This window comes from Gopherus flavomarginatus, chromosome 10 (assembly GCF_025201925.1).
Source record: "Gopherus flavomarginatus isolate rGopFla2 chromosome 10, rGopFla2.mat.asm, whole genome shotgun sequence".
In the NCBI taxonomy this organism is placed as follows: domain Eukaryota; kingdom Metazoa; phylum Chordata; order Testudines; family Testudinidae; genus Gopherus; species Gopherus flavomarginatus.
In genome coordinates this window covers 63,748,744-63,775,420 of record NC_066626.1, presented here as the reverse complement: position 1 = coordinate 63,775,420, position 26,677 = coordinate 63,748,744, and the positions used below count along the sequence as shown (strand labels likewise).

Here is a 26,677-nt window from a genome sequence, read left to right as displayed (position 1 = left end):
GCTTTTAAGAACAATTATTCATGTGAAAGAAAATAAACTGTCAACAGATTGATGAACAACAGTAAAAAAAAATCCACACACACATCTAGAACAGAGGTCCCCAAACTGCTGGGCACACCCCCCTAGAAAGGTGTGTAGGAACATTTTGGGGGGAGGGGCATAGGGACCCTGGGCCAGCCCCCATAGGGAGCAGGGATGGAGCACCACCCAACTCCATACCCAGTCTTAGTGCGGCTCCACACCTGGCCTGGGGCTTGGCTGCTGCCCCACTTCTGGCCCTGCCTCCACCCCCAGATGCGGCTCTCTTCCAGCCCGGGGCCAATATGGGGGCCAGGAGCAGCCCTGCACCTGGCCGCAGGCTCCCCTCATGGCCAGCTCATACTCTGCTCCCACCCCAGCCTCGGCCCCTGGCCGCAGATCCATTCCCAGCCCCGTTCCTGGCCCCAGATCCACCCCCAGCTTAGCTGCGGCTCCAGCCTCAGCCCCCTTACCCGTGTTCTCATTCCTCCTCCCGCCATCCAGACCTGCGGCCCCACTCCCAGCCCCAAGGGGCACGGACAAGGGTAACTGGGGGCATGACCCTCAAAAGTTTGGGAACCACTGATCTAGAACAATCACTGAGAAAGTCTTATGCCAATCATAGAATGCTGCCCAAATTACTCTGGCTTGTTCAGAGAAGAGCTGGCATTAGAGATGCAAAAAGCTGGTTTGTACAAAACAGACATTTCTCTCTTGTTTCATATGTTAAGATTAAGCGTCAGTTTTAATAAAGAGAGTAATTTATTCTGAAATGACTGTTACCTTCTCTTTCACCAGACGACCCAGAAGCTTTTCATTAGGTGTGCTGAAAAGAAATATTCTCACCATCAGAATAAATCAACTTAGACCTTTACCAGACATGCACCTCAAAGAACACAACAGATTTATATCTAATGGGTTCCCCCACACCCTCCTTTGGAAAACATACAAATAGTTCCTGAATAGTTTTAGATCCTACAACTCAGAATTTTAAAAACATTAATCACATTTCTTTGGGTTCTTAAATGAAGTGTGGTAGTGTCCTAAAATATCCCACTTTGCAGAAATATAACCCCCCTGAATTAACTGATATCTACATATGTGCTTGCTATTACCTTGCCGGTTCTTCTCACACTATTTTTACTAGTGAAAGATTATGGGCCTCATTCCCTACTGCCTTGCACAATCATTGACATTTGTGTAAAATGATATCAGTTAGATATGGAAATAAGCATTTTGCAATATTGTACCCTTAGACTACCTTTTAGGGGCAGAGATCTGTTATTTTTATCAGCGCTTTGGAGCTGTGCTCTCGCTCCGCTCCAGCTCCAGGCAAAAACCTGCAGCTCGACTGCTCTGGAGCTGCTCCGCACTCCAGCTCCACTCCAAAGCCCTGATTTTTATTTACTTGTAGAGTAACACACACCTCTATGATGTTGTACAGATGCGAAAGAGCAGAAACGTTTTATGTGGTAAGTGTACTTGGAAGCTGTTGTGAACCCACAGGGCCTTTATTGATATCAATGGGAATTAGATCAGGACCTATGTTAAACAGGAAAAAATGTACAGCAAATTTCCATGGTAGAAGGGCTGATCAATAAGCAAGATTTTTGACTGTAGAGTTTTTGAACTAAAATCATGCTCACACAGATTCCTGCCACTGCCAGGCAGACAAATGTTTTATTCTTAAAAGGAGTTCTGCCCTCTTTGTACTTTTAGTTTGTTTTGTGTTGGGTCCCAGGGCTTTCTAAGGTATAAAATCTACAGTGGGGAAAAAAAAGAATTATTTTCATATCCAGTCACTTTAATTTTTCAACAGATATGGTCTAGTTTATTCTTCATTTCAAAACTTGGGATGTGTTCTCATGCTCTTTGGTCACACAATGCATAATCGACACCTTAACAGACGGTGCTAGACCACTTTTACAAGATTGTGCTACATTCTAACAATATGTATGTACCTTAGATCGTCTTCATCCCCCATCTCTACTCCAGCTTCCCTGAGCATAGCCAGAGCTTCACGGTACTCCAGCCTCAGAGTTGGCTCCAAAAACTTGAATGGTTCACAAGGAAACTGTTTGTTCACTGTCAGAATTTCAGTTTGAAACCTGTATACATTTTTTTGGGGGCGAGTGGGGGGGGGGGGGAGAGAAGAGTTATTTCATTTGCAGTCAAATAAGGTTACAATTGCAGTGCACATTTTTGCTGCAAGAGGTCACTCTTGCAACACAAACTAATTTGAAGCAGTTTCTGGGAGATTTCTATATAATCAAAACTGAATGTTATCCAAGATAATGCAATCTCCATTTAAATATTACAAAAATTAAATATTTTAACACTACTCTTGCTGCTTCATTCCCCTCTCAAGAAGTAACTGCCTGACCAGATTTATCCTCAGAATCATTGCTCTTAAAAAGAAAACAAAAAGCCCTCAACCCTCTTTACTAGCTCTACTCCTTTGAAATTAAGTATTACGTAAATCAAACATCATAAAAACACAGATTTCCTTTTGGTCGAGTAATAAGATCTGTGTTTCTGGCAGCAAGATACTGCATAATTTGTAAACGGATGTTAGATTTCCTCCCAGTACTTGATGAACCAAATTTGTCATGTGAGGTATGTGGCAAAAAATGGAAAATACTGTTCTTGGCTTTCGTAGCAGATAATGCTGACTACTACAATAAATAGGATTCTAAAAAAATTTCTGTAAGAGCAAATATATAGCTCAATATCAAAATAAGGACAAAGAGTTTGTATGTGTACAAGAGTAAGGACATTTAAATTTGAGGACAGATCATTTCTGTTAGGAGGCCATTCCAACAGTGAGTTTTCTTAATGCACTCTGACATACCCTAGGAATTACTGCCCCGGGAAGAAAAAGATCATTTCTTCAGTGAATTCCAAAATCTAAGATGCACAGGGAAAGTCATGCAGAGTAAGAGCCTTAATTCTGAAGCTCTCACGGCATAAATCAGGTTTCTAGCAGTTATTTGATAGAGTGAGGATGGAGCACCCACTACTTTTCTGCAAGGACTCTAGAGATCTCAAGCAGATGAAGCTGTCCACAGAATGAAAAATGCTCTATTTACCTTTCTTGAAGCCCCTTGAATATCTGTACTAAGGTGTCTGCAATCTCATCAACCACTTCATGATAGTGGTAATTAAAAGCCATTTCAATATCCAGACCAACAAACTCAGTTAGGTGTCTGTGTGTATTGGAGTCCTCAGCTCTAAACACTGTAAAATTAGAGCACAAATTCTAAACAACCTTGTATCCTAAAGGAAATGACTACAATAGTATTTGATTTACAAAGAATAACTCAATCACATCATGTCTTGCGTCGATCATGCATTACTGTACGTGAGCATGACAATTCCTCTTACCTAAAACCACACACAACTCTTCCTGTAGAGATGGGCTACCCCCTGAACTTAATTTTGGTAATGAGCAAGACTTACTTGGTACCTTTAGAAATCTTTAATTCTCTTACTTTAGATGTTGTTCTGCCAATTTAGAAATAAATCACTCGTTACCAGCTTTAAATGTACCAGTTTTACGGTTCTGACAAAAATATATGTTAGTGCTCAGTGGACGCTATTTCTGTTTTTCAAAAGCTTTTGAGGAAAGGGAGATTGGAAATTAAGGACTAGGGTTCTTTGCTCTCAGTCCAATTTACACTGGAGGTGTTGTTTAAATGAAGTTGTTTCTAGACATACAACACAGGAGGGGTGCATTTTAGGAATTAAAATAAATTTAAAGAATGTAAAAAACTAAGCATATTTTTAACTGCTTGGTATTGGAAGTAAAGCATGTTCATCAAGAATCATCAGCTTCTGGCATCACAGAGTTAGTAGATGCTTTACTAACTTGTTTTAGCTCATCACTGAATTATTAACTTCCATTTCAGTCCTCCCTCTTTTTCATCCCAGGGCCTGGAATACTCCATGGCAACGTCGGCTAGAGAACACCAGTGCTTTCTATCAACGCGTCTGACTTGAGCATTGCACTTTTATTCCACCAGCTTATCCCTTAAACATGGTCATTATGTCAGCCCAGTTAGTAGCCTTGAAACTTTTGTTCACTATGTAGAGAAGAAGTGAAAGGATTCAAACTTTCAGTGTGTGCACATCATCCCATTTGTCACAGGCTTGCTCTAAGCTAAGCCATCACTACAGCATGAAAAACCGATAAAACGAAGTTATTCTGACCTGGTCCAATGCAGAAAACCTTTTCAAAGTCAGCACAAATACACATCTGCTTGTACAGCTGTGGGGACTGAGCCAGGTAGGCACTGCTTTTGAAGTAGGATACAGTAAACACATTGGCTCCTCCTTCACTGGCAGCTGAAAAAGCAAATGTTTACAGCAATTAAAATATAAACTTACAAAATCCGAGGCTGATCTATTCAAGTACGTTTGGGTTCATATGTAAAGCTCAGGATGAGATATTTCAAAACCAATTAGGGGAATATACATAGAGCAACCATTAATTTCAATGGGAATTGTATGTTTAAATCCTTTACTCACTTTAGGGGTGTAACATGCTGGGCATAAAAAGTTATCCTGAGAGAGCAAGAGCGCACGCACTTGAGTGCAAAGTCAAAAGAAGCAAAGAACTCCTGCATTCTAATACCACAACTGAAACTGACTCCCTTCTGTGCCCTCAGGTGAATCACTTTACTGTTGTTTCTCTGTCTATAATATGAGAATGATACTTTCCTACCTAGGTAACAAAAGACGTTGTGAGGAATCGTTAACTAATGTTCTTAAAGAGCTTTGAAGATGAGAGTACTATGTGAGTACTGAAAGATTATCCTCTCTTCCACGAAGATAAGCTTCTTTTTTACCAATACCCTCTTTTCAAACTCATGTGCAAAAACTGTTATGCCATATGAGTTGCAACACAACCGCCCCCCCTAAAATCTCAGATTTTCAGCAGCTGTTTCTGCACATTCTCAGTAGAAATGGCTTAATTTAAGTAAATATGGTAACAATTATTCTTGAGCATGAACCAACAACTTTTGAAATCTTGAAGACTGAAACAGCTAGGATATTTAAATATGAAAATTAGCATACATAGACTGTACCTACTTAACGATTTTGCATAAACATAACCTCACTGAAACAAATAGGATGTTTGCACTATTGATATGCAACACAGTAAGAATGGCACACTTCCTGGAGGGTCATATGCAAAGAGAGACCTTGTGAGCCATTTGTACTAGAGCAAGTCTGTTTTTATAAAACAGACATCTAACAAGAAGGAGGTGAACTGTTGCGTTCAGTGAGATTTTCTGTAGTAAGACAGTTGCTTGCACATATTAGGTTATAAAAGGCTGCCGTTACAGTCTCAGTTGATAACTGATCTCATAAAATAAAAGGAGAATTACAAAATCCACTTCTAAGAAAGATGTCTGAGTAAGGCACATCCAAAGAAAGAATGCCACCACTAATACTTTGCCCTGATATAGCATCTTCCATCAGAGAACTGCCATACAGCTTAGCAACGTTACTGACGTCTCGCCATACCCCTGGCAGGCACATACCATCTCCAATTTGCAGATGGGAGAAGTGAGGCACTGAGCCATTAACTGACTTGCTCAAAGTCACACAGCAAATCAGCGGCAGAACCAGGAACAGAATCTACATTTCCCATCTCCTAGTCATGTGCATTAGTCATTAAGCCCTGCTTCCATGCAAAGCTATGCTAGCAGCTTCAAATAACCTTATTTTGCTCTCTATAGATGTGACAACTTGCAATATTTTCTACCACGGAATGATCTTCTGTTCAGTATCAAGTGAGAGAAGGCTCTTCTGTGGGGAAGCTGCATTTAAGTTAAATGTATTGGATTTTAGATTGGTGGTACCCAACATTCAAGAGTTCAAGCTTTGTTTAACTTAACAGAATCTTAAAGTTCAATCTTTGTTTAACTTAACAGAATCTTTACATGCCCAGGAGAGACTCCAAGTCAGGTAATAATAATCCTTTCTTGTCAAGAGTACTAACACTAAAAGGTGTAAGCAGTGAGCCAACTACTAACATCTAAGGATAGGAGAACAACAGAACACTGTTTTTGATTTCTAGAAGATGCTATTCTAAACTTAAAAGATAGTAATTTATTGCTTGTTAAAAAGAAAAAAAAATCATTTTTCAGCCCCTCAAATAATCAATCCAGTATTGCTGTGCTAAGTAAATGCCATACCACATTAAACCATACCATACCTGAGATGATTTTGGGAGTCTGAATTTCCACAAACCCCTTGTGAAGGAGAGTTTCTCGAAAGAGCTGACAGATACCAGACTGAAGCTGGAAGACAGCTTGACTAGTACAGGTCTATAGGAAAGGAAATAAAATAATGAATCCTTAATTAGTTTTACTTGCTGAACTTTATTACTTTTGTCATGACCATGAGAATGTTTAAGCACTCTCAGGAGTGCTCATTATCCCATATTCCCAACGGTCTGAAAAAAGAGAAGTCTGAACTGAGAATTACTAATGACCTGAAAACAACAACAGCAAAGGTAACAAGTGAAATCCTTTTTCTTCACTTTACAGTGCATTCAGTTACAAGGCACTAGTGTGAATTTTACACCCTCCTAAAGAACCACTGAGTTGTGAGATACATCATTCTCCTCCAAGATGAGATTTACAGTACGATAACACTGTAAAAGTTAAATCTATTAGAAAGCTTTCATTGCACTGAACCAAAACAGATGGCAGAAATATATAATGAATTAGCTTTAAATGAATACAAGATAAAAACAATGACCTTGGTAAAACATATAAGGGAGAAAAATCAGTTTAGTCCTGTTAAAGAGACCACTGAAACACAGGGCCTTTGGAGATAATGTAAGATGTACCTTTAGATATACCCCCCATCCCTACCCCCACTGCCCCCCCCCCAAAAAAAGAGAGAGAGACATAAAAGCATTTAAAATTTACCACAAAAACTGGTCAAGTAAACTACTTTTTGTTCAGTCTTTCGCATGTTTGCTGCAAAATGTAAATCACCTTTTAAAGTGAAAACTTTAAAAAAAAACGTTATAAGGATATTGCTTTTCATGTGTGCAACAGTTAATCCACTTGTACATCTAAGTACACTAAATATTCCTTTAACGCTTTTTGGAGCTTTGGTGTGAAAAAAGTAAGTCAATACTGAAAAATATTTCAATACGTCAACACTGAACCCACACTTAATTTCATGCCGATACAGCATGAAACTTGACAGTTAGTTATCTACAGCTGTATATAAATATATCAGATCTTTCAGTTGCTTGCAAGAGCTAACATTTAAAAAAAATATATGATCTGCGTCATAGCACTGTTTACTTCTTCTTTCTGCAATGTATCTGACTTTCCAGTTAGTTGAGGAGAGACTTGTGGTTTTTCACATGACATGCCACCAAACCACATATACCTATAAAACAATCAAAACAAATCACATAATCATCCAAGTTTAGACAGACAGCATACTGAATGCTTGGAAACAAACCTAGTCTGATCTCCATCGGAAGACGAAAATTTCACTCAACTGAAAAAGCGAAATAGAAAGGTATAAAATATTGTGGCTTTGTAATAGAATGCCAATAAACTCTAAATTATGAGTCTAATTACATATTTTGGTGTATGAGTGAGTGGGACTCTCTTCATAGTTGCTGGAGTTTTCACAGATTGATGTCTTAACCACAACTGTGCTCCCAATACTTTCAGAATGCGGAAACTAAGGTTTTGAATAACAGTTAAGAAATGAGTCCCCTCTAACTTTTTTCAACCCCTGCCCTGCTCAGTTTACAAAATTTACTCACTCCAAGAGGAAGGCACAGATGTCAAGACAACAAATTGACCCCAAGCCTTGTGGGCTTAGGCATTGCAGTATAGAGTGCTGCATCCAGACCATGGGAATGATCCAGAGGGATAGTTTTCTATTTTGCAATTTAATACTGAAAAGTTGGAAGATATTGTCCACCAGATGATGACCATCCAAGGCACCAAATTTGGGACCTAAATTGTCAGTGCCTTATATCTGATTAGGAAGGAGATATATGCCACTATATGATATGCCACTATCAAAATGCTCAGAGGCAAGTTCCTACAGTATTCCTTTTAGGTGGCAGAGTAATAATGCCTCTTCCATATGTTTGATGGACTACCACTAATTCTAGGAGACAGAGAATTCCTGGGCTACAAAATCATGAAAAATAAAGAAAAAGAAATGGGATTTTGCTATCTCTTCCTTCCCAATCTGAAAGCAATTATTTGTTCTGCAGCCTAAAGCTGTATACAGTAATACAGCCACCTGAGATCTAACCATTCTCTTTTACAAGTTGTTTCCCCAAGAATTCCTCTTCTATCTGTTTAGCAAGGCCGCAGAGCAAGGACTATGCCTTCTTAACCCCACATATAGTACTAAGTTCTCTTTTTTTTTTTTTTTTTTAAGTGAGTATTTGTGAAAGTTGTCAGATTGACAGGCCTGGAGATTGATGCTTTTATTTAGTTACATAATGGGTACAGCAGAAGCAGTGACAATGCAACCCTCTCCAAAGTGCCTCAATTCTGACCTGATAGGACCACCTCTAAAGGTGACGGTAGTTGATTTTCAATGCCCATTCAATCATTGGCTTCTCTGTGGAGACTGCCAACAAGGGTACCTATTTAAAGTCCATTGTGATGTGGAAACCTATTCAGCAGGAATTAAACAGGCCACCAACTCATTTCACACAGGCTGCTAAAGAGCCCTTACTACCAATGTAAAACAAATTCAAACTGCTGACCGAGAAGTGAAAAGCTCTGTATCCTATTACCAGTTTCCTGAGCCAGCCAGTCCTGAACTGAAGATGTGACAGATTATTCCCTGTCAATATGAAGCAACACTTCTCTCATTTAAACATTTTCACAGCAGTAAAATAAGCCTTAGGACAACACAGATCTAAACTGAACTGGCTAAAGAAATTCAAGCTGTCACCCTATCCTTAACTATCTCTGCTGATGTATCTAGTATTGTGGGGTTTTACAGTGGTATGCAATGCTGTTACCCAAGTGCTACAATACCTACGTACAAAAGACCAAATTAAAGATAGTGACAAGGTCTCATTGTGAATTATTTTTATATTTGCCTTTAAAAAAGTTACACCACCACAATTATTTTTCCGACAACACCAAACCTTCCACTGATATATTGGCAAATTGCATTGACTGAGTCCATTCCATAGTCTGTGAAGATTTCTTCATGGAATTAAACGAGAAATTGAAACAAACACATTGCAGTATTAATGTTCGAAGTAGGTTGTCATAAACAGATAAGAAAAGTTAATAGCACAGAAGTGCTTCATATCTCTTTTGCCTGGAAAGGGTTAACAAGAACAGTGAGCCTGGCTGTCACCTGACCAGAGGACCAATCAGAGGACAGTATACTTTCAAATCTTGAGGGAGGGAAGTTTTTGTGCTGTGCTGTTAGTTTTGGTTGTTGTTCACTCTGGGGGCTCGGAGGGATCAGACGTGAAACCAGGTTTCTCTCCAATCTCTCCAATCCAGGCTCTTGTAAGTTCAGACTAGTGAGTACTAGGTAGATAAAGCGAGTTAGGCTTATGGTTGTTTTCTTTATTTGCAAATGTGTATTTGGTTGGAAGGAGTTCAAATGTGTATTTGGCTGGAAGGAGTTCAAATTGGTATTTTGCTGAAAAGATTTTAATTTGTACTTGTATACTTAGGCTGGGAGGGTGTTCCCAGTGTCTATAGCTGAAAGACCCTGCACCTATTCCATTTTTTTAAAATTTACAAAGATAATTTTTACTGTTTTTTCTTTCTTTAATTAAAAGCTTTTCTTGTTTAAGAACCTAATTGGTTTTTTATTCTGGTGAGACCCCAGGGGACTGGGTCTGGATTCACCAGGGAATTGGTGGGGAGAAAGGAGGGAAGGGGGAGAGAGAGGCTAAATTCTCTCTGTGTTAGGATTACTGTCTCTCTCAGGAAGAGTCTGGGAGAGGGAAAGAGAAGGAGGGAGGAAGGTGAATTGTCCTCTCTGTTTAAAGATTCAAGGAGTTTGAATCACAATGATCTTCCAGGGTAACCCAGGGAGGGGGAGCCTGGGAGAGGCAACGGTGAGGGAAAGGGTTTACTTTCCTTGTGTTAAGATCCAGAGGGTCTGGGTCTTGGGGGTCCCTGGGCAAGGTTTTGTGGGGACCAGAGTGTACCAGGCACTGGAATTCCTGGTTGGTGGCAGCGCTACAGGTTCTAAGCTGGTAATTGAACTTAGAGGAATTCATGCTGGTACCCCATCTTTTGGATGCAGAGTGGGGAATTGTACCATGACATAGGTCTTCTGCTTTGGTTTCATATGCCAGCTCATCTGACCTCTGTCACAAACAATGGAAGAAATACTGTTAACTATTTGAACCCTGTGCTTTCTTGGTCATAATCTCTTCCCATTTTTGGCTATCGACCACTATTTTTTGGCCATTTTAATAATACAAAGTAGAATTAAAAATAAGATACATTTTAAAGATATAATTAAGCTTGTAAATATATAGTGAGCACATTTCAGTCAAAAAGTGCTGTCTACAATAGAGTGACTGTAGCCATACAAAATACCTAGACAGACAGAAAAATTGTTCCAATGGAACTTAGCACCTTGCAGGACTGAGTTATAAGAGAGTTGCAAATTGAGCTCAGAGGTGCAGAGCCAGGAACTATGAGTAAAGCTAAGATTTTGTCATGGATATTGTTAGCAAAAGTCAGGGACAGAGCACAGGCTTCTGTGAATTTTTCTTTATTGCCTGAATCCTGTCCGTGATCTTTACTAAAAATATCTATGATAAAATGGGAAGGGGCTGGGCAGCTGTGGGGTAGCTAAAAGCTCCAAGGCCCCCACCACCCATGGGGGTGCAGAGCTCCAGGGTCCCTCTGATCCCCATGGTGGCAGGGAGTTGCAGGATCCCCGCACCCTGTCCCCAGTGGTGGGAAGCTACGGGGATTCCAACAATTGCTGAAGAGGTGTTTATGCCCAACCAAACTATTTTCTATTTAAATGGTGTGCAAAAGGAGTAAGCATTCTTTATATTTATTCTTCAATGAATGAAAAGTCAGTACCTATTGCCGGCTCAGAATTATTAGTTTAAAGCATTTGTCACTCTAACGTATGAAAGAATATTTTCAGCTGGGTAAAAAACAGTTTCTTTGTGTTACTAGTGTAGTGAGAACTACCAGTTACTTAAAAGCAGTGCTCCATACATTTAAAACCGGAAACATTACACAAGAAATGGCCTTTGCTTGATATAGGTATTAGGAATTTTGACAAATCCAAACTATCCATTACTTTTAAAAAAACCCTAATTTTTACATCTTGCTTTTTACAACCTATACCTATTTAAGTATACAGAGAAGCAGAAAACAATTCCTAAAGGAATTCTGAAGTATTTACTGCTGCTTTCTGCCTGCTATAACTGACTGACTTCTAACTATTACAAGAATTACTAAACAGCAAAATTAAAAAGGGAGAAATAATGCAATTTCTCATTTTCAACATCTAGATAAAACTTGCAACTCTTCAAACATCCAAATGCACATTCTACCACCATTCTGCACTTGCTCAGCCTATAGTTGAACAGCTCCCTACTATTGCCCAGGGTGCCTGTGTATGGCTTCATGAGCCAGGGCATCAAGGGGTAGGCTGGGTCCCCCAGGATAACTATAGGCATTTCAACATCCCCAACAGTTATTTTCTGGTCCAGGAAGTAAATCCCTTCCCGCAGCCGTTTAAACAGACCAGAGTTCCTAAAGATGCGAGCGTCATTAACCTTTCCTGGCCATCCCACGTGGATGTTGGTGAAATGTCCCTTGCAGCAGCATTGAAAAGTACCCCTTGCGGTTTACGTACTGGGTGCTCTGCTGCTCCAGTGCCAAGATAGGGATATGGGTTCTGTTTATCGCCCACCAGTTAGGGAATCCCACTGCAGCAAAGCCATCTATTATGACCTGCACATTTCCCAGAGTCATCACCTTTGATAACAGCAGCTCAATGACTGTGCTGGCTACTTGCATCACAGCAACCCCCACAGCAGATTTGCCCACTCCAAACTGATTACCGACTGACCGGTAGCTGTCTGGTGTTGCAAGCTTCCACAGGGTTATTGCCACTCGCTTGCGAACTGTGAGGACTGCTCTCAACTTAGGCCATGTCTACATCTAAAATTTTGCAGCGCTGGTTGTTACAGCTGTATTAGTACAGCTGTATAGGGCCAGCGCTGCAGAGTGGCCACACTTACAGCAACCAGCGCTGCAAGTGGTGTTAGATGTGGCCACACTGCAGCGCTGTTGGGCGGCTTCAAGGGGGGTTCGGGGAACGCGAGAGCAAACCGGGAAAGGAGACCAGCTTCGCCGCGGTTTGCTCTCGCGTTCCCCGAACCCCCCTGCAAACCGCAGGGAAGGAGACCTGCTTGTTCGGGGAACGCAGAGCAAACCGGGGAAGGAGACCAGCTTCGCCGCGGTTTGCTCTCGCGTTCCCCGGACCCCCCTGCAAACAGCAGGGAAGGAGACCTGCTTGTTCGGGGAACGCGAGAGCAAACCGGGAAAGGAGACCAGCTTCGCCGCGGTTTGCTCTCGCGTTCCCCGAACCACCCTGCAAACCGCAGGGAAGGAGACCTGCTTGCTCGGGGTTCGGGGAACGCGAGAGCAAACCGGGGAAGGAGACCAGCTTCGCCGCGGTTTGCTCTCGCGTTCCCGGAACCACCCAGCAAACCGCAGGGAAGGAGACCTGCTTGCTCCGGGGTTCGGGGAACGCGAGAGCAAACCGGGGAAGGAGACCAGCTTCTCCGCGGTTTGCTCTCGCGTTCCCGGAACCACCCAGCAAACCGCAGGGAAGGAGACCTGCTTGCTCGGGGTTCGGGGAACGCGAGAGCAAACCGGGGAAGGAGACCAGCTTCACCGCGGTTTGCTCTCGCTTTCCCCGAACCACCCTGCAAACCGCAGGGAAGGAGACCTGCTTGCTCGGGGTTCGGGGAACGCGAGAGCAAGCCGGGGAAGGAGACCAGCTTGATTACCAGAGGCTTCCTCAGGTATGCTGGGATACCTGCTTATTCCACGGAGGTCAAGAAAAGCGCTGGTAAGTGTCTATACTTGATTACCAGCGCTGGATCACCAGCGCTGGATCCTCTACACCCGAGACAAAACGGGAGTACGGCCAGCGCTGCAAACAGGGAGTTGCAGCGCTGGTGGTGCCCTGCAGATGTGTACACCTCCTAAGTTGCAGCGCTGTAACTCCCTCACCAGCGCTGCAACTTTCTGATGTAGACAAGCCCTTAGTATTCTTGTGCTTCAGGGCAGGGCAAAGCAAGTCACAAAGTTCCATGAAAGTGTCCTTACATATGCAAAAGTTTCGGCACCACTGTGAATCATCCCAAACATGCAACACTATGCGGTCCCACCATTCTGTGCTTGTTTCCCGGGCCCAGAATCAGCATTCCACAGCATGAAACTGCCCATTACCACCATGATGTCCACATTGCCGGGGCTCACGCGCTGAGAGAAGTCTGTGTCTATGTTTTCATCACTCCCGTCACCGCGCTGCCTTCTCGCCTGGTTTTGCTTTTGCAGGTTCTGGTTCTGCATATACTGCAGGATAATGCGCGTGTTGTTTACAGTGCTCATAACTGCTGCAGTGATCTGAGTGGGCTCCATGATTGCTGTGCTATGGCGTCTGCGCTGAAAAAAGGCTCAAAATGATTGTTTACCATTGCTCTGATGGAGGGAGAGGCGACTGATGACATGGCTTACAGGGAATTAAAATCAACAAAGGGAGTGGTTTTGCATCAAGGAGAAACACACAACTATCACACAGAATGGCCCCCTCAAGGATTGAACTCAAAACCCTGGGTTTAGCAGACCAATGCTCAAACCACCGAGCTATCCCTCCCCTTACTATTCATGGAGGAGGGGGAGCAAATGAATACAAAACAAATCTGGTCTCTTTTTTGTTTTGATCCACTCACACCATCTCTCTAATACATCTTAGCCTGGCAGCAGATGGTGCAGTACGACTGCAGGCAGGACTGAATCTCCACGAGAGAAAACTTAGAAAGAGAATGACCTGGAGTCACTCCCATTTATGTCCAACTGCCCCTGACCGACCTTAACTCGGTACTGTGAACACACTCCGCCATTATAATGGTCTTAAGTGGGAACACACACAATCGACTGTATAAAATTGATTTCTAAAAAATCAATTTCTATAAATTTGACCTAATTTCGCAGTGTAGACGTACCCTTAGTTGCAAACTTCCTCACCACATGCTTCAGCAGATTACTGACCAAGCTTTCAGGTCGGGACCCCACACTCCCACTCTGAATCCAACAGCTATTTTCCTTTGTCTACTTTGGTGCAATGACAGAGAGAGAAAAGGTGTCTTAGCATGTCTGCCCTTTCTTTTTATAACTCTGTCCCCCACTTTGGGAAGCATTTTCAGGTGGGAGCAAGGTGACAGGCAATCTAGTAAAGAAAGGAAACTCCATGCTATTTCTTTGCTAAGAGCCTAGAGGTAGATTTTTGTCCCTGCTCCCTTCCTTGCCAAAGAATGGTCTATCAGCCTTGTTGACATCTGGCTGAGGTGTCAGCTTGCCCTTTGTCTCTGAGAAATAGATTTAGCCATTCCCCAGACTTATCTGGGAAACATGTTCATAAATTTACATATAATGTTGCTATGTGCATTTTGGCATGGTATTACTGATCAACAATTTATGAATTTTTAAATGATACCTCACAAGGCATATCTTGTACATATTATTATAACAGTGTGTCGTTTCTGAACAGAGGGGCATATTTTGTCAATGGGCCTTTTGTTTTAACAGTTTTGGCCATCATATATATGAAAACAAAAGGCACGTATGTCTCTGAATAGCACATTTAAGTACAAGCATACAAGAGAGGTAGTGGGATGTTGATTGCATATTTTTAATCCTATAATGGTAACACAAGATTGATACCTTTTGTACAAGTCCAACCTGGGATATATTGTTTCTCAATTCACCTCCCACTAGCCTCTCAAATGAATTTTATTTATAGTGCTCAGAGCAGCTCATGGCTGTCCATGAAAGTGGATATTTTAGAAAGCAATGCCACAACCTGGAGCTTTTAAATGATTTTCTTCCCTGATACACACAATTTTAAAATGACAAAAGTGGCAGTGCTGACATTTACAGAAAGCCAAGGATCATAATTTAAAAATAGCACCTAAGTTTACTGTTATCAAGGTCCTTTGCTACCTGACCTGTTGCAAAGTCCATTTTGCCCTACACAGCACTTACTATTAATTTGTAAGAGACAGTGCTTCATGGGATAATGTGCGTGCTGAGTGCAGAATGTCAGACAGACCACCAGAGGTAGCAGAAAGGAACTCAACTTTTTTTTTTTATTGTGCTGTCTAATCTTTCAAACCTCTTTTCCTGAACTAGACAAATGGTTTAAGTATGAAACTGCCACATAGGGCTTTTGTTTTTAAAATAGAAAGACCCTGACCTCCTGGTTAACCTAAACTTCCTTTTTGCTGATCATAGAGAAGAGATATTGTCACCATCAGATTCACTGAGTTTTCTCTTACTACCTGTGACCCATGAATGAAGGGAAGCCAAGGGAAGAGGAGCGGAGGCAGTGGTTATAAAGAGTCCTAGGCTTGAAGATATCCCCCCCAGCTGTAGATGTTTCTCATAGTCACTAGATCATATCTGAGACTAAGGCCTAGCAGAATCCTACTTAGATGATATGGTCTCTTAATCCTCCAAAGTAATTTCCCCCACACTCATATCTTTGTTCCCTAAGTAGCCTGGGCTGAACATCTATTCATTTTGCTTAAGTATCAGATGTTTCATCCCCATCCGCTCTTTAAAAGAATCTTAAAAACCAAGTGTTCATTCCTAGACTTCCATAAATGTAGAACAAACATTTGAAATGTAAAAGGTCTAGGTGGTAATCTTAGTCTATTTATCCAGTGCACAATTGTTCTATAAAATGTTTTCTACTGTCCAGTGTATTTACAATTGCATCTAGGAATGTTTTTTTGCCATTTAATTTAGGAGACTACTCCTTATTACAGTATGACCATCAAGATATTTTTCTTACATTTACCTTAAAATTTCCCTTTTGTAATTCTCTCATTCTTCCTAATTATGCCTCTTGTACCATACCATGTCTCTCTCCTTGAATTTTGTATTCTTCAAAATATATACACTTCTGCCCTGCTTTTCCACTGACCATATCAACTTGGGGGTTAAAATGTGGTTCTAAACACAGTTCAGAATAAGTTCAGGCTAATTTGTTTTAGCATACCATTGTGGATGAAGCCAAACTGAGTTTGGAAACCACATTTCCCTAATCTAGAACATAGTTTCTAGACCAGAGATCGGCAACCTTTGGCATGTGCCCCATCAGGGAAAGCCACTGGAAGGCTGGGACAGTTTGTTTACCTGCAGCGTCTGCAGGTTCGGCCAATCGCAGCTCCCACTGGCCACAGTTCACCGTTCCAGGCCAATTGTGGTTGTGGAAGGAGGTGGCCCTGCCTGCGCCGCTTCCTGTAACCTCGATTGGCCTGGAATGGTGAACCGCGGCCAGTGGGAGCTGCGATCGGCCAGACCTTCAGACGTTGCAGGTAAACAAACCGTCCTGGCCCACCAGCAGCTTTCCCTGATGAGCCGCTAGGGTGAACAGACGACAAGAACAAAATATTGGAACCGCTGCCAGCGAAGCAAAAAAAGAAAAAAATCGGACAAATGGCGACCCAACCATACAGTGGTCAGGACACAGGACAAAGAACAAAGATTTTATCGGGACGTCTGGTCACCCTACAATCCGTGTGCCAAAGGTTGCCTATCCTTGTTCTAGACTCTGTTTAAGTGTGATTTGGCTCCAGCCACACTGGCTTGTTAAATTGTGTTTAAAATGAGGTCACCTGAGCTATTATAAAATAAAAGTAGTTACACAGTCAGCAAACACAATTCACTGCAGATTTGATAAAAAGCAAAGAAGGTACCAATGTGAGATTTCTTAAGATAGCTAAAGCACTCGACCCAAGATTTAAGAATCTAAAGTGCCTTCCAAAATCTGATAGGGATGGGTGTAGTGCATGCTTTCAGAAGTCTAAAAGAGCAACACTCTGATGCGGAAACTACCGAACCCGAACCACCAAAAGAGAAAATCAGCATTCTGCTGGTGGCATATGACTCAGATAATGAAAATGAACATGCATCAGTCCGCACTGTTTTGGATTGTTATCAAGCAGAACCTGTCATCAGCATGGACGCATGTCCCCTGGAATGGTGGTTGAAGCATGAAGGAACCTATGAATCTTTAGCACATCTGGCATGTAAATATCTTGTGATGCCTGCTACAACACTGCCATGAGAATGCCTGTTCTCTTTCAGATGATATTGTAAACAAGAAATGGGCAGCATTATCTCCTGCAAATGTAAACAAACTTGTTTGTCTGAGCGATTGGCTGAACAAGAAGTAGGACTTGCAAGCTCTAAAAGTTTACATTGTTTTATTTTTGAATGCAGTTTTTTGGTACATAATTCTATATTTGTAAATTCACCTTTCATGATAAAGAGATTATATTACTGTACTTGTATTAGGTGAATTGAAAAATGCTATTTCTTTTGTCTTTTTACAGTGCAAACCCTTGTAATCAAAATAAAGTGAGCACTGTACACTTTGTATTCTGTGTTGTAACTGAAATCAATATATTTGAAAATGTAGAAAACATCCAAAAATATTTAAATAAATGGTATTCTATTATTAACAGTGCGATTAATTGTGATTAGTTTTTTAAAATCACACGATTAATATTTTTGATCGCTTGACAGCCCTATTTATCACTTTATTATCGTCTAGATGTTTGCAAATTGATTGCTTAATTATTTGCTCCATTATCTTTCCGGGTGCAGAAGTTAAGCTGACTGGTCTGGAATTCCCTGGATTGTCTTTATTTCCCTTTTTATAGATTTGCCCTTTTCCAGTCTTCTGGAATCTCTCCCGCCTTCCATGATTTTTCAAAGACAATTGCTGATGGCTCAGATATCTCCTCAGTCAGCTCCTTGAGTATTCTAGGATGCATTTCATCAGGCCCTGGTGACTTGAAGACATCTAATTTGTCTACGTAATTTTTAACTTCTTCTTTCTCTATTTTAGCCTCTTCTGATCCAACCTCATTTTCACTGGCATTCACTATGTTAGACGTCCAATCATCACCAACCTTCTTGATGAAAACTGAAACAAAGAGGTCATTAGACACCTCTGCCATTTCCACATTTTCTGTTATTATTTTTCCCCCTTCATAGTGTTTGTCCCAAAGACTATAATCTAAATAACTACCATCATTTTTTTTCTTGGACTGTTTCTAAACAATAACCATCTGCTCTTTAGAGCAAAACTTTGCATTTGAGTTCTGTTTCAATTTAAAGATTTCTTAGAATTTTTACATGGGACCCTGGTTATTTAAATGATGTTACAAACAGGAATGACAATTGCTCTGAAGCAGCACTGATGAATATATAGCATAATTCTCAGAGGTTTGTGATTCTTCTATTCCCATTATGGCAGCCCAGGCTTTTCAGACATATACAATGGATCTAACCTTTCATGTCTGGGAGCTTGAATTCAAATCTTGACCAAGAACTCAAATTAAAATGAGCTCACTGAGCCACATACATCTCTGACTTACATCCCAAAATGCTTTCGAGTCCTTATTTTGTCATCCAGTATCTCTCTCCTGTATTCATAGAATACTTTCTTACCTGAATCCTTGGAATTCTATCTCAATCAGACATCTAAGAGGACATGGACACTGTTTAAAATCTATGTACCTTTATATCATGAAACACAGAAATCTTGGTAGGATTTCAAGTCAAGTGCATATGTTTAGCACAATTATTACTAATGCAATAATTTTTTCCCCAATGTTATCTATAACGATCAGTTAACATGAGCTCAAAACAATTAACTTAAATCCTGGGGTTCTCATGGATATTTAAGCTCTAAATTGCTGCAGTTAACCATGTAACATAACCAGTTCCTTACCCTCAGATCAATTACTCTGTTGTCCAGCCGTGTATCTTGGTTTACAGTAGCTCTTCCTTCCTAAACAGTTGTGCAAAAAGTATGTAATGAAAACATATACACACAAAGAAATACATTCCACAGAGTGAAACACACTTTGGTTATAAAGCATTTGCAGTATTTGCAAATCCAGTGGGAGGACTTCTAACACTACTTTGAGGGACTTAGTAGAACAACTCAAACAAGAATTGTGGTAGATTCTCTATATCGGGTAATTTTTAAATCAAGTTCAAGCTCTAGTTCAAAAGCAATTATTTTGGGAAACTTCCATGCCCTGTGTTACACAGGAAGTGAGATTAGATGATCACAATGTTCCCTTCTGGCCTTGCAATCTATGACCAGTTCTTTGTTCCCCCAGTGTGATCATGAGTGTTCAAAATGTGGCCATTCACAATGGATACAATGCATAAACTAGCCTCGAGGACTGCCAAAAACCTGAAACATGCACAAGTACTTGTTTTAGAATGAGGTTCTGTAACACCATTTGGTACAACAGAGCAGAGTCTGCAAATTATGTAGCTGTTGACTCCCACTGTACCACAGCAAGTATCACATAGATGAGAAGGTTTCAGGGAACACACACAATCTGGATGTAAAGGAAGTCAAAAAGCAAAAATCACTGCATTAAGAAGTGCTTTCATGTTTTTGCTCAACTACAAATACAATGAAAATTCACAGGTGTGTTAGGGACAAAAGTTTTCACCTCCTCTCCTTCCACCTCAGCTCGAACGGCATCATCCAGCTGCAAAGGCAGTCGGGGCTCAGCCAAACTGATCACATAGATCTGAAAGTGAGACAGTAACAGAAATAGCATAAAACTCAGCTCAAAACAAAAGGGTGATTTACAAAAAGGTATTTCTGGCACAAACATGAAACAGTGTTTGCATAAATCGTTAACTGGAAGCGTGCGAATTTACTCAAAAAGTCAAAAGAGGGAAATGTTTATTTGGCTTTATTCTCATGGCTGTACTGGAACACTTAGTGTCATTTCTTTCCTCCAAAAAAACAGGAAACAACGAATTTTCTCTCTTTTTTGGAATAAGCACATCAAGGAGAGATAGCCAGAAGATGCCAGCCTAATGATTCATAACTGGGCTTTTGGAACCTGAGAAATCATATCAGTCCTTTTCCCCTCTGAGGAAGATAAATAGAAGCCCATGTGGATACTTATTAAAGTAGCATTATATTGGCAATATGGTAGTGGCTAGAGGCCCTGATTAGGAGCCTGTTGGACTAGACACTGCACACACACAGATTAAGAGATAGTCCCCTTAGCTTACTCTCTAAATGTACGGTAAGGCATGTATGGACACTTTCGTAAGAACCCACAACCTGCCTGATTTGCATGATTATTAAAACAAATTTCATGGAACTTTTAGTAAGTCTAGGGGCTTTCCTCAATATTCTTGACTAAAATATACCTCCCCAATGCACCTGTGTAATGTATTATACATTGGCAGGCTGCTGGACTCTACCTATACAAACTACTAAAATGCAGTCATCCTGAGGGTGTAGTTTGTGAAGTGCTTAAGTGTCCTTTTGGTGAAAGATGCCATATGAATGTTAAATACTAATTCTATCAAACTGCACTTCCCCAGCCTCAATATGCAAACTATGGGGAATTTATGTACTCTTAAATGTATTTCACAGAACTTTAGAGGGGACATGTATGATGCATAGCCCTTCTGCATCACAGTGAAGACATATGCATTTTTCTGCACTAACACAAACATCTAAAAAAATTCTTGCCTTATGCTTAAAAAGAAAGAGGCAGATCTCTATGGACAGAATTTGCTATTGACAAGAATCAGAACTGGAATTAAAAGCCAATCCTAGCCCAAGTGTTCTAGCTATAAACTTCAAAATACGATTCCAAATGAGGATTTTTTTTTTTTAAAGAGCAGATGGAAACCACAAATTCCTAAAATTACATGAGTGCGTGTGTAAAAAAAACCCCAAACAAAAACCACAAAAGTGCTTCATGTTTACCGTATTAAGCATTTAAGTTTGTGTTTTAATGCAGTTTACTGTAAGACGAGTCTACAAATCTTAGGAACTTTTACTGAAAACATAAATTTCACATTTTTTTTATAAATTTGTATTAAAAAGGTGTCAGAAATAATTACCCAGGTGCATTATTTGCTTAAAAACATGTTACCCTTTGGACGTGCAGCTCAACATCTTGCTGAGTACAGCCTCCAATTTTCTGATGCACTTTCCTCACAATGCCTTCAACATCCACAATGCTCTCTTTATTGACGCTGTCAATAGAGATAGCCATTTTAATAATTTCATCACACTTTTAAGTACTAATTTGGATATCACCCACCAAGAAAACTACATTTGTACATAATGCTGGAACAATATAACAGACTAGAGCATTTTAGGTAAAGTCATTATTATTTATATACAAGTATTGAGCTAGCAAGAGGTCTTTGTTAAAAAAAAATTTCCCAGCTGCAATAAATTAACATTGGGGTGGAGGGTTGAGGAGAAAAGGGGTAATAATTAAATATATTTCTTCTACATTTCAGATTTGATTACTACTACTTCTGTCCGTGAATTGCTTTTTCTTTCTCTTTCTTTCTTCAAAACAAAAAAGAAAAAGGTTCTCAGTGTACTTGCAACTGAATGAGGTAGTAACAGATTCCAGAGTCAAACATCTTTTAGGAACAGATTTCAAAGTATGGTGCATGTTTTGCAGGCTGTGGGGTCTAAAATGGTGGTCCCCCAAATTACAGGAACACCAAGGTGAGAACTAAATCAATCATCTGCAGGTTTGTTTGTGTTTTGCTGGTGAGCTCAAACAGAAAGTTCATTTAAGCTATAACTTAAGATACAAATCCATGTTAATATTATAGTTGTGTGCATTTACTTTTGGTAAAAAAAAAATTAAACTACATACAGACAGGGAGGCAGATACTGGCCTTCAGAGTCAAAAAGTTGAGGTACTCAAAAGGGACAGAAAAGAAGCTAGTTTGCCAAGGCCACTAAGTACATTCTTCATCCCCAGATTTCTTGGCCTGCCTTTCGTTGCTTCTGTAATCAGCTTCTCTCTGTTATAGATGATAGATAACATATATTCTTGTGCTATAACTGGCCTATTTTCAGGTACAGGTGAGCTGTGTTAAATGCTCATTTAAATCCAAAGACACACACCTTCACTTAAATTGTTTGCATTTGTCAATTTTTATTACTGTAATGCCTGAGCCAAGAAAAAAAACAAAAAACTCTTCCTTTCCTTCCAACGCCTGTCCTAGATTAAATAAACTTGTAGTTTAGATCCTATTGGTCTATATTAATTTTTCTGCCATTTAATTGGAAGAATCATCTCAAACTGCCAGTTCACTTTTTTCCTAGGGTGTAGGCCAAAGGGTCTGTTTTTATTCTGTTCAGTGCTGGTTCTCACCAGCAATATAACTTAAATCTAACCAAAAGTTTCTGGATCAATATAAGTTGATGGTGTGACGGGTTGGATCACAGAAACCGGCTTGGGAACTGCCAACTGATGTGCCAAGACTACTTCTGCCCCTGCTTTCCCCCCTAGCTCAGGACTCCAGCACCCTGTCTTGTTGAGCCAGACATACCAGACTGCTCCAACACAGACCCAGGATCTGAATCATATGCCCCAAAACTGCAGACTCAACTGAAAGCAACTTACAGAAGTGTTCTGTCTTTAACACTCAGATGCCCAACTCTCAATGGGGTCTAAACCCCAAATAAATCCGTTTTACCCTGTATAAAGCTTATACAAGGTAAACTCATAAACTGTTCGCCCTCTATAACACTGATAGAGAGATATGCATAGCTGTTTGCCACTGCTCCCCCTCCCCCAGGTATTAATACATACTCTGGGTTAATTAATAAGTAAAAAGTGATTTTTATTAAATACAGAAAGTAGGATTCAAGTGGTTCCAAGTAGTGACAGACAGAACAAAGTGAATTACCAATAAAATAAAACATGCAAATCTAAGTCTAACACAGTAATAAAACTGAATACAGATAAAATCTCATCCTCAGAGATGTTTCAATAAGTTTCTTTCATAGACTGCATTCCTTCCTAGTCTGGGCACAGTCCTTTCCCCCGGTACAGCCCTTGTTCCAGCTCAGGTTGTAGCTAGGGGATTCCTCAAGACAGCTACCCCCTTTTGTTCTCTTCTAACCATTTATATACTGTTTGCATAAGGCGGGAATCCTTTGTCCCTCTGGGTTCCCACCCCTCCTTTTCAATGGAAAAGCACCAGGTTAAAGATGGATTCCAGTTCAGGTGACATGATCACTTCACTGTAAGACTTCATTACCCACTTGCCAGCACACACCTATACCAGAAGACTGACCAGTAAAAACAGAGCCATCTACAGATAATTGTCCTGGTTAATGGGAGTCACCAAGATTCCAAACCACAATTAATGGCCCACACTTTACATAATTACAATAGGCCCTCAGAGTTATATTTCATATTTCTCATTTCAGATACAAGAGTGATACATTTATACAAATAGGATGACCACACTCAGTAGATTATAAGCTTTGTAATGATACATTACAAGAGACCTTTTGCATGAAGCATATTTCAGTTACATTATATTCAAACTCATTAGCATATTTTCATAAAATCATATAGAGTGCAACGTCACAGATGGCTCCATTTGCTTCAGAAGAGATGTAGCTAAATTTTATATTACCCAGTTAGCTTCTAAGAAGTCTACCAAAAGAGAGGATTCAGAACTAGGAAAATATACAGAGTTTTCAGCTAATTTTCTGAAGTTCAGATTCTTCATCTATATTTTCTAGTGTCGTCATACTATGGAAAAGTATACTAACAATATTTAAGAAACCATATCCAAAAGGATAACTAATTCTACTCCACCTACCAAATAATATACAATGGGTAATGAGGAAAACAGGTTATCTGCCATCTAAAAGAACCTGACAATTACCAGTTAAAACAACTCAACCTTGAAAAACACATGCCCTCCCCATATACCTGCCAAACTCTACTCCACACAATAAACAAACAAAATATTTATTAATTAATGTTCTCTGCTGGTTGTCAGTTTTTTAAAGTCAGTGGTATAGGACAGGAGACAGCAAAAAGCCTTGTTTTCTTTTTCATGTGTCTTTAAAAAGAAAGGACACTACCAACAACCAAAAAGCAGCATTAAGCCATATAGAAAATAAATCCACAACATATGGTACCAGTACTCCTGGCCATTTCTTAGTCATTTTATATAGACTACTGAAGGTTTTGTCTGGTCCATCCAGTTCTTCAGCTATTTGTGGCAGCAATGGATGTAAAATGCAAAGCAAGACGAAGCAAGCCCAATGCTGAGCTTTTTTAAATATTCCATCCTATAATTTTTTTTAATAACTTATCTAAAACTGAAGCCCAGCTGCAGAGGAGAAGAGACATTAAGAATACACAAAGAAATTACATATTCAAATAAGATTTTACATGAGATGAACCATCCATGAAGAGATTCAGAAAGACTATTGTAAAGAACAGGAGCAGCAAAAGAGAAAAGGCTTTTCCACCAGAGTATCAAAAGTATGTAGAAGAACAGAAGTCAATGCTAGATGAACAGAAGGAGCAGAGAGGAAATAAAGAATGAGGAGCAGGGTGAGATATGCTGAAGAAAGGCTGTGGAGATTACACAGACCAGGAGAGCAATTTTAAATGGACAACTTAAATGAGTGGGAAGCCAATGGTGTTTTTACAGGCTGAGAGAGTAATTTTTCTTTCTACATGGGACAAGGGAGTCAGTAACATTCTGGACATGCTAGAGCAGGGGTTCCCAATGCTGTGCCTGCGGGCACCAGTACCTGTGGAGGGCATCTAAATGCGCTTGTGTCCTGGCCAGCGGTGGAGCATCCGCCGAATGCTGCCAAATTTCTGTGGCATTTCGGCAGCAACGCCTCTCGATGACGTCACTTGTCGGCAGCAAGCAGCGTCATCGAGAGGCGTTGCCGCCGAAATGCAGCAGAAATTTGGTGGCATTTCGGCGGATGCTTCATTGCCGCCACAGTCCTTTGTCTGGCACCCACCAGACGAAAAGGTTGGGGACCACTGTGCTAGAGTTTTTCAAGCTGTGATTTGAGGAGAATGCTCCAGCACAGTCAAACTGAAAGGAAAGAGAAGACGACACAAATGAGTATTCAGAAGGTCTACCCATAGAAAAGGCTGTAGATGCGACGACAGACCTATAAATTTGCCCAGATGGTAGAAGGGAGGGAGAAACGAGCAAATTTATAGATATATCATGGAGGCAAATGGATGGTCTGAGTAGAGATGTGGGAGGGATATGGAGTTATATTAGGCATCTCCTCTTGCCTAAGAAAAGCACTTTTGTGTTGGAGTCATTTACATGGAAGAAACTGAGATGAAGTCACAAGTTTGCTTCAGCAACACAAGCAGAGAATGTGGATATGGAGAAGTCATTAAAGAGAACTAAATAATCCCTGGTCCTTGTATTTCTACTCCTCCTTTCTTGAAATATCGCTTTACAAAGCACAAAACACACTTGCTACTAGAGCCAGCTATATGTGGGCATCTCAATGGACATCAGACACAAGCAAGTTTATTTTACTGAACATAGAGGCCTAGCTTTTATGTTACCATAAACATTCACATTATATAAATGAGTATTCATGGTTTTAACTGAAGGCTTCAATACATATTATGTGGATTCCAGTCAAGACTGGAATTACACAGAATCCGAATTTTTAAACTCAAACTGATTACAGTTGAAAAATCAAACTGCTAACTTTTGTGTTTCAGTTAACATAAATGACAAATTAGAGAGTGTGATTAATGTCTGAATTCTTGGCTGTTCATTGAACCACCTACTGGGTAAATTAAAGATTACCATTAAGATCTTTTCTGATTTAAATGAATCAGTCATTTCTTGCTCTGAGAGATTCCAGGTGAAGCAGACATTTAGTAAGTTTCCATCAAAGCGCTACCTATTTTAATGTTGTATAGAATTAAGTTCAAAATTAAAGAAACAGTCAAAGATTTCTTTTAAACGGCCTAATTAAAAACCTCTCAATTTTCTAACCGCCTCCCAAGGTACTCCTTAAATTCCTTTTTTATAATGTTTTATACAGATCGTTCTTTACATTTTTGTTGATATGACTGTCTCAAGCAGGGGAGCAAGAGCGGTCTGAAACTTACAAACACGTCCAGCCTCACACTACTTCCGAGACGTCTTCCCTGTTAACTTTCATTCAGCCTTCCAACATGGTGCTTTCCAACTCCCTATGGATGAAGCTGGGAAGGGGATTGTCATTGTTCTTCTGAGCCCAATCACTGCTGCAGAGAGAGTCATGCCAGGGATGCGGAATCCCCACTGCCTTTCAGCTCCCTAGAAGTGGAGACTTTCTCCTGGCTTCCTGAGATGGGAGATACAACTGCTCTCCAGGTCCCACACTTTCTCCAGGCCCTACTTCTATTGAGGCATCTACTGAGTTGAATAGAGGACTCCCTCCAGGATTTTGCACCTCCTGGTTCTGCTGCATACCTAGCTCTAGGAAGGAAAAGGGGGAAAAGGCAGGATGACCC

General features: G+C 40.5%; 1 protein-coding gene across 1 annotated transcript in view; it reads right to left on the bottom strand.

Annotated features, from left to right (window-relative positions):
* Positions 1-26,677, bottom strand: part of DARS1 (aspartyl-tRNA synthetase 1) — a 79,495-nt gene that overhangs the window by 8,038 nt on the left and 44,780 nt on the right. The window contains exons 5-12 of the mRNA XM_050969281.1: positions 21,275-21,377; positions 19,820-19,900; positions 19,078-19,137; positions 6,242-6,353; positions 4,228-4,362; positions 3,108-3,255; positions 1,980-2,126; positions 802-844 (exon numbers count right to left, since the gene is read on the bottom strand). Of these exons, the coding sequence (XP_050825238.1) occupies positions 802-844; positions 1,980-2,126; positions 3,108-3,255; positions 4,228-4,362; positions 6,242-6,353; positions 19,078-19,137; positions 19,820-19,900; positions 21,275-21,377 (829 nt within the window). The remainder of the gene's footprint in view (positions 1-801; positions 845-1,979; positions 2,127-3,107; positions 3,256-4,227; positions 4,363-6,241; positions 6,354-19,077; positions 19,138-19,819; positions 19,901-21,274; positions 21,378-26,677) is intronic.